This window comes from Strigops habroptila, chromosome 6 (genome assembly GCF_004027225.2).
Source record: "Strigops habroptila isolate Jane chromosome 6, bStrHab1.2.pri, whole genome shotgun sequence".
Lineage (NCBI taxonomy): Eukaryota > Metazoa > Chordata > Aves > Psittaciformes > Psittacidae > Strigops > Strigops habroptila.
The window spans coordinates 5248661-5272318 of NC_044282.2; the positions used below are offsets into that span (position 1 = coordinate 5248661).

The following is a 23658-nucleotide window of genomic DNA, read 5'->3' on the forward strand; positions in this document are numbered from 1 at the left end:
TAGGGTGCAAAGGAAAAAATACTTTATTGTGAACGTAGCATGTATGAGACATTTCAGAATATACTGTTATGTATGAGAAAAAAGCGCTCTGATGCATGAGACAAATGACCAGTGCTTGAGACCAATGAAGTATATGCACACAGCTGTTCTAACAGCACAATTCTGATACCAATCACAACACATATTTTATAGCTTTTATGATCAGAGGCAATTTTAAACAATGTTTATAAAAAACTGTAAATATTGGACCTACTCCTGCACTGTTGTACATCCAAAGCTTCAGTGAATCTTGTGGGTGTGTGGAGGGAGCAATGAGAGCAAACTGGCACCCCACCTCCGGCAGCAGAAGGTAGAGACGGAGGAAACATCAGAAACAAAATACAAAACCACTGTTCTACAAAAGTAAAAAGGCAAATATTATCTCAAGGAATATTATTATTTTCACAAGAAATCTTAATTGCTGCATCCTGACTCCATTAAAGCCAATGAGAGTCTGCCATTGAGATTAGTGGAGCCTGAATTTCATTCTGAACTTTAAAACATTCTTGCATTAGTGTAAACATCAGCAGAAACATGTCAGCATTTATACATGTATTCAAGTGCTGTTTAAAAAAACCCCGAAAACCAGACAATGCTAACCCAAAATGCCAGTACATATCCAAAAGGCAGATAATTAAAAGTTTTTTTTTTTCAAATACACATTTAAAAGTATTTAAAAGCATCCATTTTTTAATATTTGTATATCATTGCTAGGGAAGGGATCTATGAGAAAAATCTGAATTATTTGCAGTGATAAAGGAAGGGCACAGTGTTTGCTCAGATTTATTTGAAACCAGTATTTTTCCACTTTGGAGTCATGACATTCACCTGCACATTCAAGCATGTTTCAAAGAAGTGCTGAGGAGTGACTGCACTCCGTCATTATGAAATGTAGTCCTTCCGTGCAAGTACTCCAGCATGATCCCTCATGACCCATTTGCACCCATTCATATTTTCAGTAAAAAAGAAACAGAAAGGAAAGTTTCTTGAAGAAATATTTTCCATCTTCAAACAACCTGATGAGATTTTACATCATGGCAATTTCCAATCATGCATTTGGAGATTCAGAGTCAATACAACTTTTCCATTTACTGTTAGACTTGTGCCTGTCTTCAAACAGTTCTTTGCTAATTTTTGTGCGGATCTCGGGACTGGATAACAGCTCCTTTATCTGATTCAGTCTGGATAACAGGGCCTGCGTTTCTCTGTGTAAAGCTTCCTTTACTGAGTCTGCTTCATGGCTCTTTCCTAGAGGAAAAGAACAATATAATATGTTTTATAACAACTAATGTCTTTTAGAATCATTAATGTATGGAGAAAAAGAGATCATATCTGGTTTGGACAGTATTAAGTACTCATCCTTTTTGCCCATATTTTTCTTATAAAAAGGTACTTTGTCAAAAAATATAATTTACATCAACAAATGCTACCAAAAAGTAAAGAACAGTACAGTGTCACATTTAAGAGAAACTCCTGTCATATTACATACTGTGTAATAGTATCTGCGATGAATATCTGTAGTGGTAATTTTTAGCTTGGGGTTGACTGCTGTTGACTAGGAAACAGCACGTGCTCTCACACGGAGTAAGCAGCCCTGCAGCAGTGCCAAACCCTCGAGCAGAGGGCATCGCTTCCACTTGTGGCCAGGCCTCTTCCATGGCCGTTCATGACAATCCAAAAGGCAAACGCAAAGGGTTCAGTTTCTCTTCAGAAGCAAGGAAGGGATTCTTGATATCAAGAGCAAGTGAAGACTGAAGCAGCCTGCTTCGCCATTCCCGTCTTTTTTTCCTGCGTCCATCCCTCCCAGCATTCAACAGATTTTCAGCAGTGCAAGCACTTATTACACCAGTAGACTGTGTCCTTCAATTCAGAACAAACTTTTGATAAGAGACTCACAAAGCAGAGTGCCTGTCACCCAGCACCACTTAGCAAATTCCAGCAGGGAGCTGGGACATGTTTTTGTGGTTATTCTTGGTGGGATATTCGCTCCCGGGCTTTTTGCACAGTGCTCACTTGCTGTTATCATTGTCGCTCTCATTCTTACTGCCGCTTGCTGCTTCTTCAGTTTTCACAGGACTTCCATCAGTCTGTCTGGTTTTGTTTTGAGTTTCTTCTAAATATTGCTGTACAGCCTTGAGCACTGCGTTCTCCACCAGCCTTTTGCTGAGGCTCACCAGCTCTGCATCATCTGGCTCTGCTGCATGCTTTTCACCTATGCGTCACAACAGACAAGAGAAGGAATTCATTGCCACGGAAAGATAGGAGCTGTAATTGTACCAGGAGGCTCTGTCTGAGCTGGATTTTCAAGTTATTAACTAACTGCCTCTTGTTGATTGTAAAAAGTAACTTCCCCCTCCTCAAGCTCTGAATCAGAAGTGTTTCATGAAAATGTATACAGTATATCAGATAAAAATATATTTCACTGCTCATCTTTTTTGTAACCCTCCAATAAAAAGCCATTGGGCTAACATTATGAGCACCCACTCAGCTTAGAAAAGCAAGTGTGCAAATTTAATTTCCTCTGGCCAGAAATCATCTGTGCAAAGATAAAGAACACGGCACATGATAAATTTACATTTTTGCAGCATTCTTAAATTTAGCTGCCCCTGTTTTGTGATTTTGCTTAATAAAGCTTAAATCTATTTATTCATTGATTGTAATGAAATAGTTTCTCCTGGGAAAAATGACTAAATTACTCTAAGCGCAGGTTAGAAATGCTTTTCTAAATAAAGTGTAAAACTAGGAAAAACCATATACTCCCTCCCTGTCTCTCTTCTGTCTTATACCTTAAAGCTCTGACACTGAAAGAATGCAAGTTCCAGCAGTCTCTTCTTAGATATCTGCTGATAAAAGCAAGAAGCTGGCATTTCCCTCCTTTGTTACGAGCTCACATGAACAAATATACACAACAAAATAACTGTATACATAGAAAGGATTCTTATATATCATCACATGTATTTTGAAACGGTACTTTTCCATGAAGCATTTTCCCAATTAACTATATAGCCTACTGCAGCATCCTCCTTTGTGAAGAATGCAATCCACTGAATGAAGAATGCAAATTTCCACTGGCCATGTAATTTGCCACTGTGCAATTTCTTGCACTAGGTATGTAACTGTTTCCCTCCATCTATATTTAAAGGTCATACTTTTAATATCCTTTTCTGAAGTTAGCATTCTGCAACCAGTAATAAGAGGCTGCTTAGTCACACGCATCTGGTGAAAGAGATACTATTGTATGTTCTCAGCACAAAGCTTTGTACTGTTCAATTATCTAAATTTGTTCTTTTTCATACAAGTAAATTTATTCAAGTTTGCCAGCACATATAGATTATAATTATAAAGCACTTTTATTAGTCTTCCTAGTGGCTTGCACAACCTGGGAGTGATTTCACTGATAAAACATAATTCACATGGGGATTTGTGGGGGAGAGGGAGAGGTAAACAAAACTCTCGACTTTCAGAGGCAGCACCTTTATAAGCTGCTAATATGAGCACCTCACTCTGGAACAGCAAGACAGACCAAACTCTTCCAGTTCCGTGCCTCCACGGCACCATTACCGTAGGGAAGGAAAAACTGCACTCTCCAGCTCAGAAGCCATCACACTAGACCTTGGCAAAGCATTTCGTTGTATTTTGAAAAAAAAAAAAACCCAAATAGGAAAAATAGTCTAAAAAAATATTTTAAAAGCAGCTATGGGAATAGCTTCGGTTAAAACAAAACAAAACAAAAACAACCCTCAAACAACCTTCCCCCCCCAAAAAAACCCAAACCACACAAAACCCCCCCAACCAACCAAAACCATTAAAAACAGGTTTAGCATTTCCAAGAAGAAACATTTTAGGTTAATATGAGAGTCTGGCAGAGGCACAGGCACTATTCTCAAACTCACTCAAACAGCTACACACTCCACGTTGTCTGGCACACTGCTTATCATGTTCCCTTGCTACCTGTAAATCCTGGGTTTAAGTCTATCCTTTAACTTATTTAGAGGAGGGACTTAATTCAGGCTCTTATCTCTCAGGAGACCTCAGATATATATGAGCAGCATCTCCTCCCAGCTTTTATGAATTGATCTCAGATGTTCCTTTCAGTGCAACCCTTTGATTCCAAATTTCTTTCACTTTTATTAAAGATGCTTCAAAAAATGTTTTTGTGGCTTCCAGTTGGAGAGCTTCTCATTTTTCAGAATTGCTAATGAATCACAGAAATTGTTACTCACAAACCTCTAACGATCTGTCCATGTAACTCCGAACAAAATCAATCATCGGAAATATGGTGCTCAGCCACTCTGATACTTGACCCTACATTATTTAATATGCAGAACATGACTAATCAGTTATAGAGGTCTCCAGATACCACAAACCAGTAGTGATTATATTTACTCAGAATGGAATTTTACTTGTAGTACATTATGTTTTATTCTTACAGTCTAAAAAAGGACAGAACTCTTCTCTTATAAATATTTTCTGCAAAACAGTTCTCATATACATACATATGTAAAAAATCCATGTATCTACTACTGCATTTAAAACTTCAAAGTAAGTAGCTCACTGTGCAAGTAATTTCTCAAGCATGAAAAAAAAAAGTCAGACTACTTAAAATAAGCCTTTGAAAAGTACATTTTATATAGCTAGAGACGAATGTTTTGTGGTTTTTTGTTTATTTTTAGTATTTTGAGATATTCACGGCTCCCCAACAGCCTGGAGTTGAGCCTATAGCACCTCCTAAGCGAGCTCTGCGCTCCCACTGGGAATACATACATGTGGTCTGACCAATACACGAATGTGCATGAGTGCACATCCCTGTATGAAGAGCCACCCTTGGATTTATCCATCCAGCCACCTTGGTGGGCTGGCACATGGGGCTATGTGATTCACTCATGCTCTGTTTATATTCTCAGACTCCCAAAATAGCAGTTGTGTGAGTGTCTGTGCAATGCTGAGGTTCATTGGCAAGGTAGTTGCATACTGTTGTATCATTCCTATTCATGACTGTTGACAGAAATAAATAGGTCGTGTACTAATAACAGGTATTGATCATCTATATTCACTTGAGTATTTAATACACATATATGTCCTGTTTATATCTCTCTCTCTTCATGCTGCATCTACTATTTGCCTGCTTCTTAGATATGTATGATTCTTTAGCAGCAGGCGAATGCTTCTTTGTGTGGACTGTCTTACATTATTGGAATTATCAGAATATCAATGACAAAAAGTCACTGTAGATATGAATGGTTTAGATTTAAAAGGGAGGCCTAAAAAGCAAAAATTGCTTTGTTCTTCAGTTCTGTTCTGCAAAGGGAACAGATATACCACATGCACTGTATCTGTGTCTATGCTGTGCCTCTCACTATGTGCTATGCCACTACTTTACTTCCTTGTCCATGAATAGCAAAGCTCCACTGCCTTCTCCTGTATGTGGCTCAGAATAAAAATGAAAAAAAAAAAAAGCTTTCATTTTGTTTATCCCAGAATTCTCTTCTATAGTTTTCAAAAGACGAAAACAAATTCATAATCTGCAAATGTATCTCAGTGCATCCACGCTAAGCAGTGCTTTTTATTACTGAAACTGAAGCATACCTATTGTCCTGAAATGACCACCATTTTTTACAAAAAGGGAAGTATCACCTGCACGGAATTATTCAAAAGGGGTTTTATCATCCTACAGCATGCTGCTAGCAGATATGGACATGAACCACATGTCTGCAAGCAAATCCAAGTTGGATTCCAAGTCACTGCTGTATCTCTCTACTGGATTAGGTTTACTCTCCAAGTCTACATCCCCTTACGCTTTTCAAGACTGTGATCTGGATTTTGAAATATTGCATTGGAACACGTCGGATTTTCATGGTGACATGGACACAGCCTGTTTTATAGTCCATATGGATATCTCAGATTTGGAGGGAGACGGGACAGCTACTTGGATCCCTCTACTATTTATATTATTAGAAAATATTTTTTGTGAGAGATTTAATTGAAGGAACCAACAGTGTATCCCTTTTACAGGAAAAGCCAGTTTTACAACCTTTTATCCCCTACCTTCCATGACAATGTTCTGCAATCCCTGCCTCACGGCCTCAACACACTGGCTTTTGTTTTTCCTTTCGACAAACTTTCATCACAACAAAATAATGCCAACACTGGACAAATTACAAAGACGACCCTTGGTATTTTGAACAGGTGACTGAGACCAGCTGGGAAGTCCATGCTCTGGCAGCAGAGGTTACAGTACGTACCCTGGTTAGGGCCGCGGTGTAACAGACATGCCTCTGCCTACCTTTTGGTTCATTAGTTTTCTAATACTGTTTTTACAAACTCTATAAACAAAAAAAAACCCCATGAGGGACTCTGGCAATCTTTCAAAACCTAAATGTTAAAAAATTCCTTATGAATGCTGGAAAACTTAATTTTTGCACTTCTACTGTGCCTCTTATTGACAGCGAGAGGATAAGCCAAGTTGCTGTTGCATATATGCAAAGCTTTCACCACAAGACGCTTATTCTGTGGTGACTCCTTAGTGGCTCCAACTCATAATAATCCCTCACTGTAAGATAATTGATTATTAACGCCTCTATGCAGGGGCAAAAGTTTTGCTGGTATACAGTAGAAGGAAGGAGACAACTACCCTAGCCATTGATGGACTAAGAAACCTTCAACACATGACTACCAATTATTTCTGCATATGGCAGGGTTGAAGAAAACAAAGGAAGGTAAACAAAACAAATGCCAGACAGATTTCAGCATGTGAATTCACACAGTTTGTGATGTCAATGGCTGTGCCTTTACCATAGTTCACCATCTCTATGTTAGCATGAAAAGACCTAAGAATGAAGCAGTAATTTATACTCACAACACTTAGGGAGATGTAGACTACTGCAAGGCTGCCACACTTGGCTGCAGCCTGTGGAAACATCTAGTTTTTGCTATACTATTGTGTCTACAGAATCTGATTCAGAATTAAATTAAATCTCATTGACTTCCATGGGAATCAGATAAGGTTCCCACACCTATACATGGAACTGCAGTGTCCCATGCATCAAACCAAACATTTTCTTTACTGAGGACTTTTGGATAAATTTAGTAGGCCATATATATTGATAGAACTATAGCATTAGAGAAATACCATCTCCCTTTGCCCTGCAAAGACAGTGAGTCAACAGTCAATAATAAACTGAATAACAAGCTATAAACAGGCACCAGACCATATGCTTCTCACCCTTGCAACAGCCTGTGAACAAGCCAGCACATTCAAGATCACGGTTTTGAAGTAATGAACACAAACAAGAACATGTGCCCATATCTAATCAACACAATAAGCATAGACAGGAAAGTCACAATTCTGAACATTTCCTTGCTAATTAGGAAGGACTTGCATGAAATGTCTCTTGAGTGGTCACTTAAGGAATTGGCACAAATAAGGACCTGAGAGGAAGGGTGACATTATAATTTCATTATGACATGATGGTGACATTTGTGTTGCTGGATGTTCCCACCTGGTGTTAAGCAACGTGTTTAGTTTAGCTCTCCTCTTGAAAATCTAACAAACTTCTTTAGTTTTACATATGTTGCTCTGTAAATACAGGACTGCCTAACAAGGCTGTACATGCAATACTGTCCTTCATGTTGAATACATGAGTCTCTAGTCTGCCGGAAAGATTTTTTAATTTGATTTGGCCCACCATGGAATAAACCCAACAAAATTGGGAATATCAAGTAAAGAGGAAATGGAGGGTGTTGCAGCTATTCAAGGAAAATGGTGCTCTTTTCAGTTTCAATGGTGACAGCAGGAACACCTACAGCTCCCTTTGAGCTGGAGGCTTGGCAAACATGCCAAAAATTTGTTTTGTTTCAGACAAAACCCTTTGAAGCTCAGTAATCTAAAATTTCTGACCATCAATAACTGATAGTGGAGAAACAGGATGTGCTCCACTAAACCTACTCTTCCTTCTGTGAGCACTGGAGGATATGATGCCACAGGCATGAACCTTCAAAACAAACATACAAAAAAGGTAACTAAGACTCTACAGCTGGCATACCTCAAGCTCTGTTAAATATCTTGGGTTTATTTTCCTATTAAGAGACACCTGCTGACAGAGAAATTTCCAGACTCCCTTAATGTAGTTTAATGCTTAAACTTAATCAATTTATAAGAAGTCTAGTGTAACAGGAAACGAAGATAACGTAATGGCTGAAGGAAAGAAGATGGCTTAAAAAGCTACAAGTTTTACTCAATTTTCTCACCGACACGCAAGTAGAGAAAAAAGCCCAAATGAAAGAAGAGACTTTACATAACCAGAGGAACATCCACTGTGCACGCTGATAATAGGAGAACCAAAACATCTGAAAAGTCAGATTATAATAGCAAACATCCAGGCAGAATTATTCACACACACCCCCTTCACCATCCTCAATGCTGCCTTGTGCTAGCAGCTCAAGGGAAACAGTGAATAGGAGCCGCCTGGGATAGCAGGGCTTAGTAGGAAGAGCAGAGTCCCTACTCCCTCCAAGACACAGCCAAGGGAGAGCCTCCCACTGTTTTCAGAGCCTGAGAGAAAGACCAGGCTTCCTGGCTTTGTGAAAAGCTGAATTCTGGAATAGGACAGACCCAACATCTTCTATGGCCCTGCCGAAATATACTGAGAATGTAATGCACTATGGGAGACAGTGTAGGTTACGTCCCCATCAATCTTGGTCACCAGTGACCACAGAGCTGGATGTTCTTGAAGACAGAAAATCCCCCTGCTAGGTTACTAAGTTGAAAGGGAGGTGTGGGGCCCAAAAATTCAGCAGCTAACCAAAGTAGGATGTACACAGAATTTAATTACCAAAGTCCAAATGTGTTGCCAAATCCTCAAACTCCCTGCTCATGGACCAGTCAACTGCAAAAATCGAATGTTTACTCTCAGGCATGATGAGGGAAATAATTTAATAACCGTTCACCTCTCATCAGTGTTTCCTGTCCTCCTTAAACTCTCTCTGCGCTACAATTTCATTTCTTTAGGATTCAATTGTTACTATACAGCTTCCAATGGGACACTGTTTTGGCTGAGACTTCTTCATGCTACTGTCAAGTGCTCTAAAAAAAGCAACCTTTTTTGGACTATGACAGATGTTAAACAAGTATTAATAAGTGAATCTTAACAAGCTGATCCTGTGTTGTTGCTCCTCTGAGCTTAGAAAAGGATTCCATACAAACTCATGCTATCAAATAGTCTCTCACATAGTATGTGGCTTTCCTCAAGGAAAACAATTTTGAAGATATTTGTAAATTGTGGAGAGAAAAGTCAAATTTTAATCAACATGCATTTTCATTTAATTATTTCAATTGCAGTAACATGAGTTGTGAAAGACAGCTGCATACTGCTTGAACTGCAAAAGGAAGATGCAATCTTGTCCTAAAAGGATTAAGATGAAAGCATAATTGCAATTCAACCGGATGTCCAACAGTGTTGGAAACATCCATAAAATACTGTAATACGATGCAATTTTTAATGGAAAATGTCATTTGCAAGGTGTTTTTAACATATCTGTAATCATACCTATTTAGACCCTAAACCTAATAGAAGGTTAGCATCTCCTCTCTTAGTAGAAGCATCCTAAGTAGGTTTGAACCGGTACTGAAATATTCTAAGGCTGTCAAAATAGATGGGTCTAATCCCTTTTCCTCAGGGTCTTGCATGAAGGAACTGCACCCACTTCATCAGTTTCTTTGGCAAAACAGGAAGTTATGTATTTTTCAATGTAAGAGTAGTATTGTTGCTGTCTTTCATTTCATGAACAAGCCTACAGAATCTGATCAGATTTGTTAATAGTTTTGGGAACACCCTTAAGTCAATTTGAATGTCATAAAAAATCATTAAGTAATAGCAACACTTCTTCCCTGAGAGTAATTCCCTACAGCTCTTACACTGTACTTTAGCAAAAGAATAACTCCCTTCTCTCTTCCCCCATATTTCTACTTCCTCAGACTCAGTGAGTCAAAGCCTACTCTAGCAGCACTTCAATGAAATCAATCCAGAAAAATACAACTGCTATGCCAAAACCTGAACTAATCCTCACAACTTTTACCAGCTTACACTCTGTACCATAATGGACTGCTCACTACTATGCCTTAAAACTGATTATTCTCTTTCCACTCCTTTTTCCATTCATGAATTTTATCTCTACCTACACAGTATATGCAATTCCATCCTGTCCTCTTCAGCTTCCTAATAATTCTAATTCTGTCCCATTAATATCAATGGAGAACTGCTTATTCATGCCAGCTGGTCTTTTGGTCCTTTACTTCTACCAGGCTTAACAGTTTTAATATGGAGTTTCATCTTTGTTTCTTTATCCCCTCTTTAATATTTTTCTCAGTCTTTCTTCAACTCAGATTAAAATAATAAAGGTTGACTATTCATGCCAAAACCAATTTCTACATTTCTCTTCACTACATTCAGAACCAACTGTGAAATCAAAAGCACGTATTTCTTCTTGCTCCTGCTAAACAGCAATGCATTTGATTCCATAGTTGCCTTTGCCTTTATGTTTTCCACATAGAAAAGTTCTCCTACTTTTATGTTTGGATACGGGGACCAAGAAAAGCTCATTAAGAATGAGGAGAAGGAAAGAGATGAGTACTCAATCACTAGAACTCACCTTAGTCACAGCTTCTACTTTGTAGAACTACAAGAATAAACTTTTCATTTGTGCTGGAAAATCTTCTCACGTTCTATTAATGACATGTATGTGAAAAGTCAACGGGGCTGAGAGAAGAAAGAAAGGAAGGAAAATCTTTTTGATTGCATTAGACTATAATGGATGGTAATGGATTTTTCAGGCAGCAAAAAATGTTACTCATTTGCTCATTCTCCTCAGCCACAGTAAGTGCTGCACAAAACATGCCTGATACCAAGTATGTTTTTCTTCAATCCTTGTGCTTTGTACTAGAGTGGAAAATTGAATAAAATGCCTTTTAAAAAATTATTGCTACGATGTGAAACAGAGTGAATAACACAATAATAGACCATAGCATAAGACATTTCTCATTTTAGCAAAAGGATACAAGTTGTCTAGCAAGAGAAAGTGAATTATCCATGCCCGAGGATTTTAACTCACAGGAAACTCAGCAAGTGCCCATATGAAATTCACCTGAGATTGGCAGACATTCAAAGGGATTAAATCATCAGCAGAAAAGATAAAGTTAATAGTGGATTTGAGGCTTTTAAGGATTGGGATCTAGAGGAGATACCTAATAAGGAGTGAATTTTCTCTATATCAACTTAGGACAGCAGTTCCTGAGGTTCATGACAGTTACAGCCAGAGCCAAGGGCCTGACAAAAGTTCAGCTGCATATGCTAACATCAAGATTACAACTCTGAAAGCACTGACTATTGTAAAAGTTTGGCAATGGCAAATCTATCACTGGTACAGTGTACTTTTAGCTACTTAAGCCCCAAGGACTTAGACTGTACTCAAATGTTTATCAATTGAAGGTATCTGAACTTTAAAACATTTGTGACATCCAGTCCATTTTCCTTTTATTAAGGCAGAATAATTTCCTAGCCCTTTCTCCATGCTAACTTCCATAGCATAAACAACTCTATATTCCAAATCCCTCTAAATCTCAGTCTCTTCTGCCAGTTCTACACTTCAAGCTTATGGAAACAGAAATACTCACATTCTAGGAATGGCAAAAATTATTATGTATGAAACGTTACTAAACCAGTGATAATCAGCTGCTGACCACGGTGCCAGTGTGCCTCAGTACAATACTTTTCAAGCTATCATATTTTCCACTTTGCCTATACTTCCACAAATAATAACAGATCAGTGTCATCTAAAGGACAACCCCTCACTGGAGCAAGGACCTTTGTTTGCCTTGTTTTCTTTGTCTGCATTAATCCGAAAATCTTGGTCACAACATTGCAAAATGTAGAGACTCTTCAGTCCAGCATCTGTCACTGGCAGGAAGCTTTCCCTGAAATATATACAAAATGTTCTCTCTTGTACTTATTTCACATGATGCAACAGAAGTAATGCCATGCTATCTTAAGAGTTGCTTAATCATGTTAACCAGTTCCCCCTCCTGCTTTCTGGCTTTGCAGCTTTTTTCCTGTTTTAACACCAAAACTAGGTAGTTCCTATTCTCAGAGCACATGGGCTGTCCCCAAGATGTAGCTATGCAGCTCCCCAGGCATTTCCTGGAAGCGCAGCCTCGGCTCCTACTTCTTGTTTGGAGCATTATCTTCTTTTGAAAACGCAACCCTTCCTCCCAGCTTCTTCCTCCTCTGCTCCATGATTGTGCCTCTTGAGCTTCTAGGACAAAAGCTACACTGATCTTTCCAGGGCAGATTTAGCTAGCGCTGCATGCATGCCATTTCTGCTAAAATGTTGTAGGTTTGGTGGCACACGATTTTCCTGGAAAAATAGACAGGGTTTGGCTTTGTTTTTTAACTTCAAGAGGTGAACCTTTCCGTAGACAAAACCTGTTTTCCCCCTTTTACCCCCTATCCCTTTTTCAGAGAGGTCTCAGTACAGCCTCCTGATCATTCCAGGTCAGTACAGAAATGTCAAATTTGAGAGTCTGATAATTTGTTTCTAGAGACCTTTAATGAAATAAAATAAAACAACTTATTTTCTCTTTCTTAATTATATGGTATCTTTAAAAGAGGCTGTGCAGACTAATTTTATTTTCCTATATATATTTTATTTTAATATTTTAATGGTTTCTGGAATAAAGGTTAAAACCTGCCTGCCTGCTTCTAGGAATACCATTCTCCATTAGAAAACAAAGCACTCCATTAGCTAGCACTAAGCATCACAAATAAGAGAATATAAAAGAAAAGAAAACAACCCACATTTAAAACATCAGGTTAGGAAGAAGTAGACAACTGCCACATTTTGGTTGTATAACACTTTCCCACTCCCAAGTGTGGCTATTCTATTTCTGTAATAGATGTTTTTTCCATATGTTAGAATTTCTACATTGTGAGTGGCTCCACTGTAAGCTCACAGGGATTAGGATACAGTAGGACTTGCTATATAGCAATACAACAGGTTGAAGCGAATGAGTATCTAAATTGGGGTAGTGGTTCATATATAGTAACAGAGAATGCTCTTTCATGTTTAGCGTGTCACACTTCTTATTTAGCTGTTATATGGATTTGCTCACACATCATTTTCAAGCAGAGAAGGAAAATTCAACTTGGATTCTATGTTGACATGAGACAAACCGCCTGTCCTCACAGTAGCGTCTCTGAAACCCAGTGTTCTGTTCAGAGGTACCTGGCTACATTTACAGAGGTGAGCTCTGCAGCGCCAGTACTTGTTCTTTGGTTACAAGGTCAGTTAGCACAGAGCAGCTCAGGTCCATCCCACCCAGCTCTGCAAGCCTCTGAAATGGTGTGGCTGCACCCAAACTGCCTGCTGGGAATGGACTTGGATTGGTCCTAACTCCAGCCCAGGAGCTACTGCAGAAAATGCCCTTTTGCCAGGGTCAGAACTATGTCTGGGTCGTAGCATGGGCAAGACAGTCACAGTGCCCAGGCACACCCCCAGACACCCCATTGTGCAGTACACAGGAGGCTGGGACACATAGAGTGGTCTGCAGAGCTGGGGGGTGCCTGTAGGTGGCAAAGCCGAGAAGTACATTGAGCCAAATTCTGCATTCACAAAACAGTTACTTCTGTGGATTTCTACTGGCAGAGGTTTTGACTCATAATTTCAAAGCAGCCTGGCACAATGAAAACTGAAATATGAACTAAGAACAGTTTCAGAGAGTAATGCAGTAGTAGCTAGAGTAACATGTGTGTCAGAGGACAGGATTTGGCTCGTGACTCCAGTAAAGCTGTGGGAACAACACAATTCCCATTTGCGCTTCCACTACAATGAAATCTTACTGCTGTAGTGCTGGTTTGATCTCCAGAAGTAAGGAAATGGAAATTCATAACTAAATATTTAAACTTTCCAATGCTTTCTACTTTTCAGGGCAGGTCTTACAGCACCTCAGAAAACCATGCTGCTCCTTCTGTTTGGTGAGTAACAAGTGGCACTTGTTATACTGAATTGAGAGGCACTGTGTCAGAGTATACATAAAACTCAGTAAACTGAGAAAGGAGCATATAATAATGAATATGAGAAAAGGTACTAAGGGGATTTCTGGATTTCCATGGTACAGAATAAGGTATTTGGATGTTGTTCACTGGGAGTATAGGGCAGCTTTTCATATTACCCGACAGCAACAACCTCTAATTTACCCTTTGCAAATCAACAGAAACATAATGTTGTAGCCTTTGCCTTATTCAATAGTATGCTTGGGTAAAGCAAGCAGTTCCTCCAAGAACCCAGTCTTCCTTTTGCTGTGGCAATGGTGTTACTAAGATAATCTTTAAATCATCTTAACTGCTTAAAAGACAGAATATCTCATATGTAGGTGTATATGGGGTAAATAAAAACATATTTGCTACTAATGAGCAATAATGTTTAGCCTGCATACTTATAAAAGTATGAGAAATCTAATACACTTCCTTTTCTTAAGTGGAGCATTTGCATACAGGACAATCAGTGAAGTTACTCTCTTCAGTTCACCCACGTTTACTTTGTCTTTTGCTCTTTATTCTCCCTTTCAAACCCAAAATGATATGGGATAGCAGCAGACTCACTGCTTAAGCAAAGAGTGTAAATGCAGAAAATTTAAAAGTGATTTTATTTTCCTTCCAGGCTCACTCTTGCTTTAAGAAATCTTGCTGGAAGTCTCCTGCAAGAGCCATGGGAGCAGGCCACCAGCCTTCTTTGTAATGCCCAGAGCTGCAAGAACAGTATTTTGCCCAGGCTCCTTCCCTTCTTATGCACATACATACAAAGAGGATTCCAGATGGAGTTGGCAATTTGTTGGCTTGCCATCTGAACCAATCTCTCTGATATTATTTATAGAAGGTCTGCTTTTAAATGGGCTAGCTGATATTCTCATCCATCTCACTGCAGCCCTTGACTACAGGGACTGCCAGTGACTGTCACACAGCCATGACACTTGGCAGGCCAGGTCCTCGGCTGGTATAAATCAGCACTGTTCTTGCTTACTGCTGCTAAAGATTTCACTTGTCATTTTCACTACTGCTTGATTCACGCCCCAGATAATCTGTCTTACTTTCATGGGTTTACTTGCATGTTTAGCAAAACCCTTAAATGCTGTTTCTTCTTGAATAATAGCTTGCTTCTAATTGAATATTTCAACTGAACTGTCCTTTTAGAGACCTTCCAAGCACTGCAGCACTAAATGGTACATCATAATTGAAATTATTGTGTTTAGTGAGTATAAACATTATTAAAATTTCCAGTTCAGTTACTGTATGTTGGAAATTTTTCTGAGATTCCATCACTATCAGAAAAGTATAATTTCTATTATACAGAAATAAATTTGTAGGCAAAAGCAACATGTATTCTTATTTACGTTATGTTGCAAATTGATAGACAATAGTTAACTATCAATTATTTCCCCTTTACAAAAGATGAGAATTTATTGCCCATTATAGTGTATTTAAAAAGAGTTACTAATTTCTATTCAAGTTTTTGTTCTAACTTTATGCTGGAGATTTACAAAACAAACCAATTTCACTGGGAAAATTTGGCCCCATGAGAAATAGTATTCACCATTCTTTGGTCTGTACTACTGTTCGGTTTTTTGAACCAAGAAGCAGCACAATTTGGAATATTAAACGTAATTTTCAGCTGTAATCTGCCACTGCAGCTGGTGGCCCACAGAAATGCCCAGGGATATTCGAATGCTATTACAGCAGAACTCACTCATATTCCAAACCATTGTAAAGCTGCCATATGGAGTGTTTTGGATATATGCTTGGGCCTTCCTATCCCTAAAAAGGCAAGGAAACTGCGGTAGATGGAATTTAAATCAGTATCTGTATTACCTAAGAAATACAGGGCTCAATTCTGTATCTAACTAACTGAAGCTTCCTGTCTCCCCCAAATATTTGCCAATCCGTTTAATTGAAGGAGCATCAGTGTGCTCAGTAAAGAAATCAAGAAAATACTACTGGACAATACAGCATGGAATCTGCTCTTTTATTCATGTGGTTCTTTGAACTAAATACCTTCCGGAAACAATGAATAAAACGTCTGGCTAATGTCATGGTTAGAAACGTCTCCACATAAGCAAGTTTCAGTGCACTGCTTCTCCACGTAGACTGCCTGACCTTGTAGCAGTCCTAAAGTGTACTAAAAAGTTACTTGGCCATAAATTTTAAAATAGTCAGCAAAAGCAAGAAAACAAATGAAGGAAATAAGTCCTTGTATCAACGTGCAGTAAAATAAATATTTTAAAGAAGGTGCCTCTCCTTGACAGGGGATTATTTTTCCTTTCCTTTACAGTGACAATAGCAGCAATACCGCACACTACTGATCATCATCTCTTACTGTGTTTTATTTCCACCCAGAAAGAATTGCATACCCATAGTATAACTAATAGTGCCTTTTTCACAGCCCCTTCAACCAGCAGCCTCTGTTCATCTGACAAGGGTGCTGACTAGTTCCAGCAATGGTGACCTTTGCACGGGCTCACTGAGATCACAGGCTCAGTTCCCATAATCTTCAAAGAAGCCTTCACCTGTAAACAAAACTATTTCAATGTTGCCTCTCATCTTTGCTCAATGAAAAAAATCCCATAACAAAGTTATCATTGCAGTACTAACATGACTAAACAATGAAGAATCTGCTCTGGTATAATTAAATAGATTATTTAACCTAAAAGTCCACAAATGGCTCATACAATGCCCTTCACAGAAGAAATGAGGTATAAGCTTGCATCACTTGTTTCATTTTCTTCCCATGGCTCTTAACATTCCCAGATTGGCATTAATTATAACTTCTTTGTCAATAAATTTATTTCTCGTGTTCTCAGAGAATTATGGTTTTGCAGATTAGAAGAGGATGGGGAAGCATACAAATATGAAGATAACCTTCTTGTGAAATATAAGCATGATAAATGCTGCAGGACCTTGGAAGTTAGCCAACCAACGAGAAGCACAGCACTTTATCCTGTGGGGCAGAAGCCATGTGAGGCAATACAACTGAGAGGGATGGCAAAAGGGAGATACGTAGCCCATATACCTCTCAGAGATTCATCCTTCCAACTATTCTTGCTGCAGTTCCCGAAAAGCGTTGGACTACAATCAGGCAGATTCTCCCTGTTCTCTCCATCTGACCAAGGGTAGGTACAGAGACACCGTTTCACTGTCCTGAGAATGCTGAACTTAGTGGGAAGGCTGACCCATCTGATGTCTACATGATTTAGTGTTTGATCCACACATATCAGTGTCTCAATCTGCATAAAACAGAGCCTATTACTTTAGACACAGTAAAATCCCTTTCATTGCACCAAGGGAGTAGCGCAGTTTTACATTATCTCAATATAAATGTTACTAATAGAGTCTGTTGAGAAATGCACCGTAACCAACCTATTCTGGTCAGTGTCTCTTCACCTGCACCACTGATCCTTCTCACACGCAAGGAAAGCTTCAGCTCCTCGTCACCCCAGCATCCTCTGCCGGCAGCAGGAAGCCAGTATCACCACATGTGCACATGTTCACAAGGTATTGAGGTTGCTCAGCACTCTCCAAGACTGACCCTGGGCATTTCTGGAGCAACAGATACTCTTTACTAGATCCAGTCATACAGCGGAAGAAGTTATTGTGGCTAGGTGATGGTTACCATCATGTGTCCCTAGCGTTTTGAGAATTCCTTAATTCACTTCAAGCAAAGATAGCCAGGTTAGTCAGCCAACAGCGGAGAAGTGTTTAATCTCACTGGGGTAATTCTGCCTTAAAGGAGTGCCCACATAACCTGCTCTGCTATGGGTGAGCGTGCACAGCGTACAGAACCAGCCCGCAGCAGTGTACCTGGCCGGGGACGACAGCAGCAACGACTACATGGGATCAGCCACCTCTTCTGTCAGTACTTTTCAATCTGGAAAAGTATGGATTTTTGGCCGTACTGTTTTGTGTATCTAACATCTGCCAGCACAGTAACTTTGTTTTTATCAACATTTATCTGTAACAAGTGAGGTTAATTACTACCTTGTATGATCACGTATTTCTTACTAGAACTCACTACGAAAGATGGCAGCTTGTGGCAACCCACCACAAAATACAGGCAGGGTCACCAAAAGCGTGGCCAGTTTTCATGTTGATATCAAGGAAGGCACATAGTGGGTAAAGGACTGTGATCATAGTGAAGGTGAAAGCAAAAGATGAGTTATCTTACGCCCCCTCTGACAGTCAATTCAAGCAGATACAAAATATATATATAATTCTCTCTCTTCCAGTGAGTTTGGGGCCTAATACAGTTGCAGAGGTACTGACAGTAAAATAATAGCAGCATATGACTAGATGATGGTATGCTTGGCCTCGATACGGAAAATAAATGCAATTTCAACAATATAGGAGGAATCTTCTGCAAAACATTCTATCATCCGATAGCTGAAAAGATCTTTATTTTTTCCACCTGCTTCAAGTGGTGGTTTGGCAATTACACTGACCATAAGATGGACATTAAGCTATTTACTGTTAAATACTTCAGATAATGGACAGTCTAGATAAACCAGACAAACCAGGAACAAACTGCCCCCTAAAATATCCAGAAGGGAAGTTTTAAGAGGGTCTTAGCCATCATCGTGGACATTTTCTGTAACCAGCTCCCAGTAGTACCAGGGGAACACAGAAACCAACCAAGATACTGCAGTAGCAGCAGGCTGCGCTCAGGGACCTGGGCAGTTCTCATCTTGCTATACAGTCACAAATCAGCAGGGGCTGGTTCTTTGCTGACACACTTCTTGAAAAGTGATCATTAAGTTCATTAAAGTTCCAACTCCATCAACATGGAGTCAATTTTAGCAACCTCATCTCCATTTCAGAGTTTCTCATCAGGGTCTTCTGAACTTTTCTATTACCTTTTTTTTCTTTTCTCATCTTCTCTTAGCGTGATCAAGAAGTGCTGGTACCTGTCCCATCGTGAAACTCATCATAGTTACCTATACCAATGAGCTAGTCCTGGTCTTCTGCTTGCTACAGCTGAAACTAAATCTCTTCCTAACCTTTCATGGGCAATTCTTCAAGTCCTTTAATACAACCAGGTTTGGTTAAGGGCTTTGCTCAAGTTTCTCAGTGTTCAGTAGTTATGGATCACTGTGGTCCAAAGTACTCCCACATATGTCTTCATTTCAGATGTAACTGCAAGTTACATGAAGATTAGACTTTTAACTGAATTTACAATTTTCATTGTTTCAGAACAGTTACAAATTAGCTTGGACATTTTTTGATTATGAACCAAAGAACTCCCTGTCTTTGCTCATGTTTCCTTTCAGGGAAAAAGCAGTTCTGTCATATCTCTAAAGAAATTCTATAATAAACACTGCTGCTTTTCCCCTCCGCTAGTGACATAACTAAATAGCGAGGCAATCACATTTGACTTATGCCCAGAATTTCTAGTTGCAATAAATTTTACAAAAAACATCCTGCCAGGAAGGTGGAAGGGAGCCTAACATCTGCAATTTAATAGATTACAGAGCAAGACAGTCTGCTGCATACTCATCAAATAGTAAAACGTAGTAGTTGTAAAAACAATGTAATTCTGTGCTTCAAAATTTCTTAAAACCAAATAAAAACTAATACAAAAGTTAAATTCAATAAGCTAGTGCAATTTCTTTCCAGAGGCCATATATGTTGATGGCATTTAAATTTGGACTTACGTATATTTGCATTAAAGGGAGGGAAAAAATGAATTTCACTTTTCAGTTAAAGGTTAAATGCCACGTGAAATGACTACAGATCAGACACTGGAGGAAATTCAGCAATCTGTGTTCATACCATGCAGGACTATTTTCTAAAAGCAGTTCTTAATAAAAAAAACAAACCCAAAACACAACAAAACAAAAACCAAACAAACAAAAACCAAACCAAAACAACAAACCCCACCACAAACCCAAAAATGTAGAGGCATTTTCATTTCAAGGAGAATTGCCTAAGGATGCATCTAACATAATTTTAAAACCTCTCCAATTTCGCAATCACCATTACTTTTATTCTCTTAAAGATTACTATATTCTCCATTTTTGAGGCCACAAATAGGCATCCACTGCTGAAGGCTCTTTAAAAATCTCTTTCCTCCTCTCTCTCCACCTCTGCCTGTGTATATCTTGTGTATATGAGTGAACGTATGTGTAGGAGTGAAGAAACAACATCACACACAGAGATTGGCAAGTCACGAAAGAATGTAAGCACTGAAGAATGAAGTGTATTTAGGACTCACCAAGCTTATCTGATGAGTGTGTTCTCACATTCTGGGAAGAAGGGAAGATGATAATATCTTTATAGTGCCACAGCAACTATCACTCTGAGCAACTAAGAGTTAAAAGCTCACAGGGAAAAGGGCACACAACCTGCAGGACAGGGAGCTACCAGTATTGGAAACTAGTTCGACAGCCTGGCAAATGCACAAGGGCTGTTCAAAAACAGGGATTGATTTGCTATTTGTGTAGGGAAACCTGTCCTGTCTCTTCTGACAAAGCCAGGCAATCCATCTTTTGTCCTATAGCCACGTCAATGCAAAATAATTCATAACTTAGAACAAACTGCAAATTTGACCAAGTCATTGATTTGCAAATGTAACTTTCAGGACTTTCAAAATCAGTATAAGAACTAAATAAAATAATTGCATTTCATTCACTGAACTTTCTTTTACCCTCAACAACCAAGCCCTAGTTTGATGCAGTTGGACAATTTTTGGTCAGGCCCAAAAGAGCAAGATCTGGACTGAATGTCACTGGGCTGGCTGTGTGTTGGAGCTCTCCTGGTTCCTGTGCACAGCATACATAGGCCCAGGCCCTGTGTTCTTTTCCTTATTTCCACAAGTATTTGCATGTGTTATATTCAGTATGGTGCACCATAAGCAATAGCGTATAATAGCCATCACACAAATTAAGCGCTTAATCTCATTAAATCAAAACACATAAAAGTGCTGACATTATTATTCTCTGCCCTCTCAAGTTGTGAATCACATCTTTCAGAATGCAAGTTTCACATGCTATTTTGATGTGACCAGCCTTATTTCATGTCAGTAACTGTCTGACACAGGAATTTTGTATGTATCCAATATTTAACAGCCTTTTTTAACAATTTCTGGCCAGCACAACAACGACTTTAATCTCTGGTTTCCTATTAGGTAGCAAATGGGCTAACATACATACAGCTAAAATGAAGTGTAACAATGTTTATTTTGGAAAATGCTTTTTTTTATGCCACATTAAAAAGTGTCATGCTACCAAGTTAAAATAAACGAACAACTTTAGACCAGAAGCAAGCTTTCAATGACATAATTTCAAAAAGCAGCTAATGATCATTTGAGATAATTTCCAAAATGAAAAAGTACTTATTTAGCATTAACACAAGCAAATCAATATGAGCTTTAACTCCAGGGTTATCATAGAGGGAATACCTTCATGAAGAATTAATTGTTCGACTATACACTAGCCTTTTTTTAGAACACACACTCTTTCAAAAGCTCCTCCTTAACATAGCAAGCCAAACCCGCACCAACCTCACTGGAATTTAACATTTTTGAATGAGAGAAGAAATACAGTTGGGATTTTTTGTCGTGTTTTCTTCCTTTTTTTTAATTTAGGAAAAAAAAAATCTTTGTAACTTTTATGAAATTTCAGAATTCATGTAACCTCAAAACCTTTTATTTCCATTCACAAGCATAACTTCCTTCAAATTTATAGGAACCTGAGGGATCTCTTGCGCAAGATCAGGATAATAATATCGATACGGTTTCATTTAATGTACCTAAAACCAAATACAAAGCCATCAAGCACTGGTTATTTAAGAAGAGATGTCTGATAAAGAACTCTGCACAGGATGCATAGATAAATAGACATAAAGGCAGCATTTGGAGATGCTGAATCAGGTGTCTGCATCCCTGTAGAGAGGTTACATGATTGTTCACTGAAACAACTGAAAGAATAGGCTGTGAAGGTCCTAAATGTCTAAATTACAACAACTTCACTTGTACCTCTGTTCCACAAACAGTGGTGAGGACAGATCCTTGCTTCCTTCCCTTCTATGCAGAATACCCTAGCTCTTTGCTCCCCAGAGGACATTCTGGGGATACATACAATCATGGGAATTGATTTCTATCAAGTGTGGCGCAAAACCTCTTTATTTAGATAGTACTCAGTAAACATTCTATTTGTTGGCATGGTTAATAAGATTCTTCACCAAATATGTATTTAAGCTGTAAAGCTCCTTGCCAGATGTTAGCACAGATACTAAAAGTTTACATGGATTCAAGAGGTGACTGGAAAAATTCTTGGAAGAAAAATTTATCAAAGACACTTAATTATCAAGGATGCCCCCCCACTTCACAAAGTCTAGAAGCCTTGAACTTCTGCAGCACTGGAGCTGTATTTTGAGGAAACACCTTCTTACGCCTGCCCTTTTGTAATGGTTTTATAAGGCACCCTGTGCCTATGATGCTGGGGAGAGGGATCTTAAACCTGGTCCGGAATCATTCTCTTATGGTCTTACCATAACCATGACTTGCCTAAATGTTTTCCAAGGTTATACCTGTATCTGAAAAGAACAAAGAGGGGTGTGAAATAGATATTGTGTGTAGATACAAGATGTAAGCAAGTGGCTGTTCAACCTTAATAACACAACTCAGCTTCCATTTGTCAGTACTTTGGTGCATTTCAGTCATAGGCATCTCTCAATTTCTAAATATCTTTCTTTTTTTTAATTTTTTCTTTAAACAGTGAAGGTTAGGCAATGAGTTGAGGCTAAATTCAATCCAGAGTTGATGTAAAATAGATCTAAACTCAAATTTCAAAAAGCACACCATGAAAGCAGTAAGCTTTTACTTCATGCAACACATACTATGTAACAGTACCAGACAGTATAATCTACTACACCTTCTGAAACTATGCTATACATGAAATGGAAACATTTGCTTACTGAGTAAGCAATGAAATCTCAGCAATTCAACAACTGGTATTTGTCAGCTGTGTTTAATTTGAGGAACCTCAGATGAAACAAAACTTATAGGAAGACCATAATGAAGTTTGGACTTTTTCCATCTTCACTGTCACCAAAGCAAGTCAGGTTTCCTGGCGAGCTGTTCTCTGCTGCAAATGCTTGCCTTTATTTAATGTACTTTTTGTTTCTCATATACAACAATCACATGATTGTGATTTGCACCTACATGTTTGCTAACCAGGATAATTTAGCGGTGATAAAAAGCCCAGGTTAATTTCCCAAGACAATTAGCTTAAAGGCCATCACGATAATATGACAGGAAGATGAAAAATGGATGTGAAAGTCATTCCCTTCCTCCTGTTCTGTGTGCCCAGCTTCAGACTGCCTGTCTGGCTGGGGCACAGCCACACTGGATACACAGCAGCACTTCTTCCCACTGCCCAAAGGGAGAACCCAGGTGAGGCAGAGGAGACGGAGGGAAGCCAAGGGACCAGCTGAAAGGAAAGCCCTTTCTTCTCTCTCACTTTCCTCCAGACTGGGTTGGACTGCGGGGAAAAGCCAATCATATTCACCATGCTCGTCACATACT

General features: G+C 38.9%; 1 protein-coding gene across 3 annotated transcripts in view; it reads right to left on the reverse strand.

Moving 5' to 3' along the window:
- The window catches only part of AKAP7 (A-kinase anchoring protein 7), an 81321-nt gene continuing 57663 nt past the window's right edge, over positions 1-23658 (reverse strand). Inside the window, exons 7-8 of one of the 3 annotated variants that reach the window (XM_030489610.1) lie at positions 1529-2251; positions 1-1287 (exon numbers count right to left, since the gene is read on the reverse strand). In XM_030489610.1, coding sequence (XP_030345470.1) covers positions 2049-2251 — 203 coding nt within the window. In that variant the 3' untranslated portion in view covers positions 1-1287; positions 1529-2048. Of the gene's footprint in view, positions 1288-1528; positions 2252-12982; positions 14651-15900; positions 16661-23658 lie in introns of those variants that run through there. The other 2 variants (XM_030489614.1, XM_030489613.1) reach the window with 2 other exon arrangements.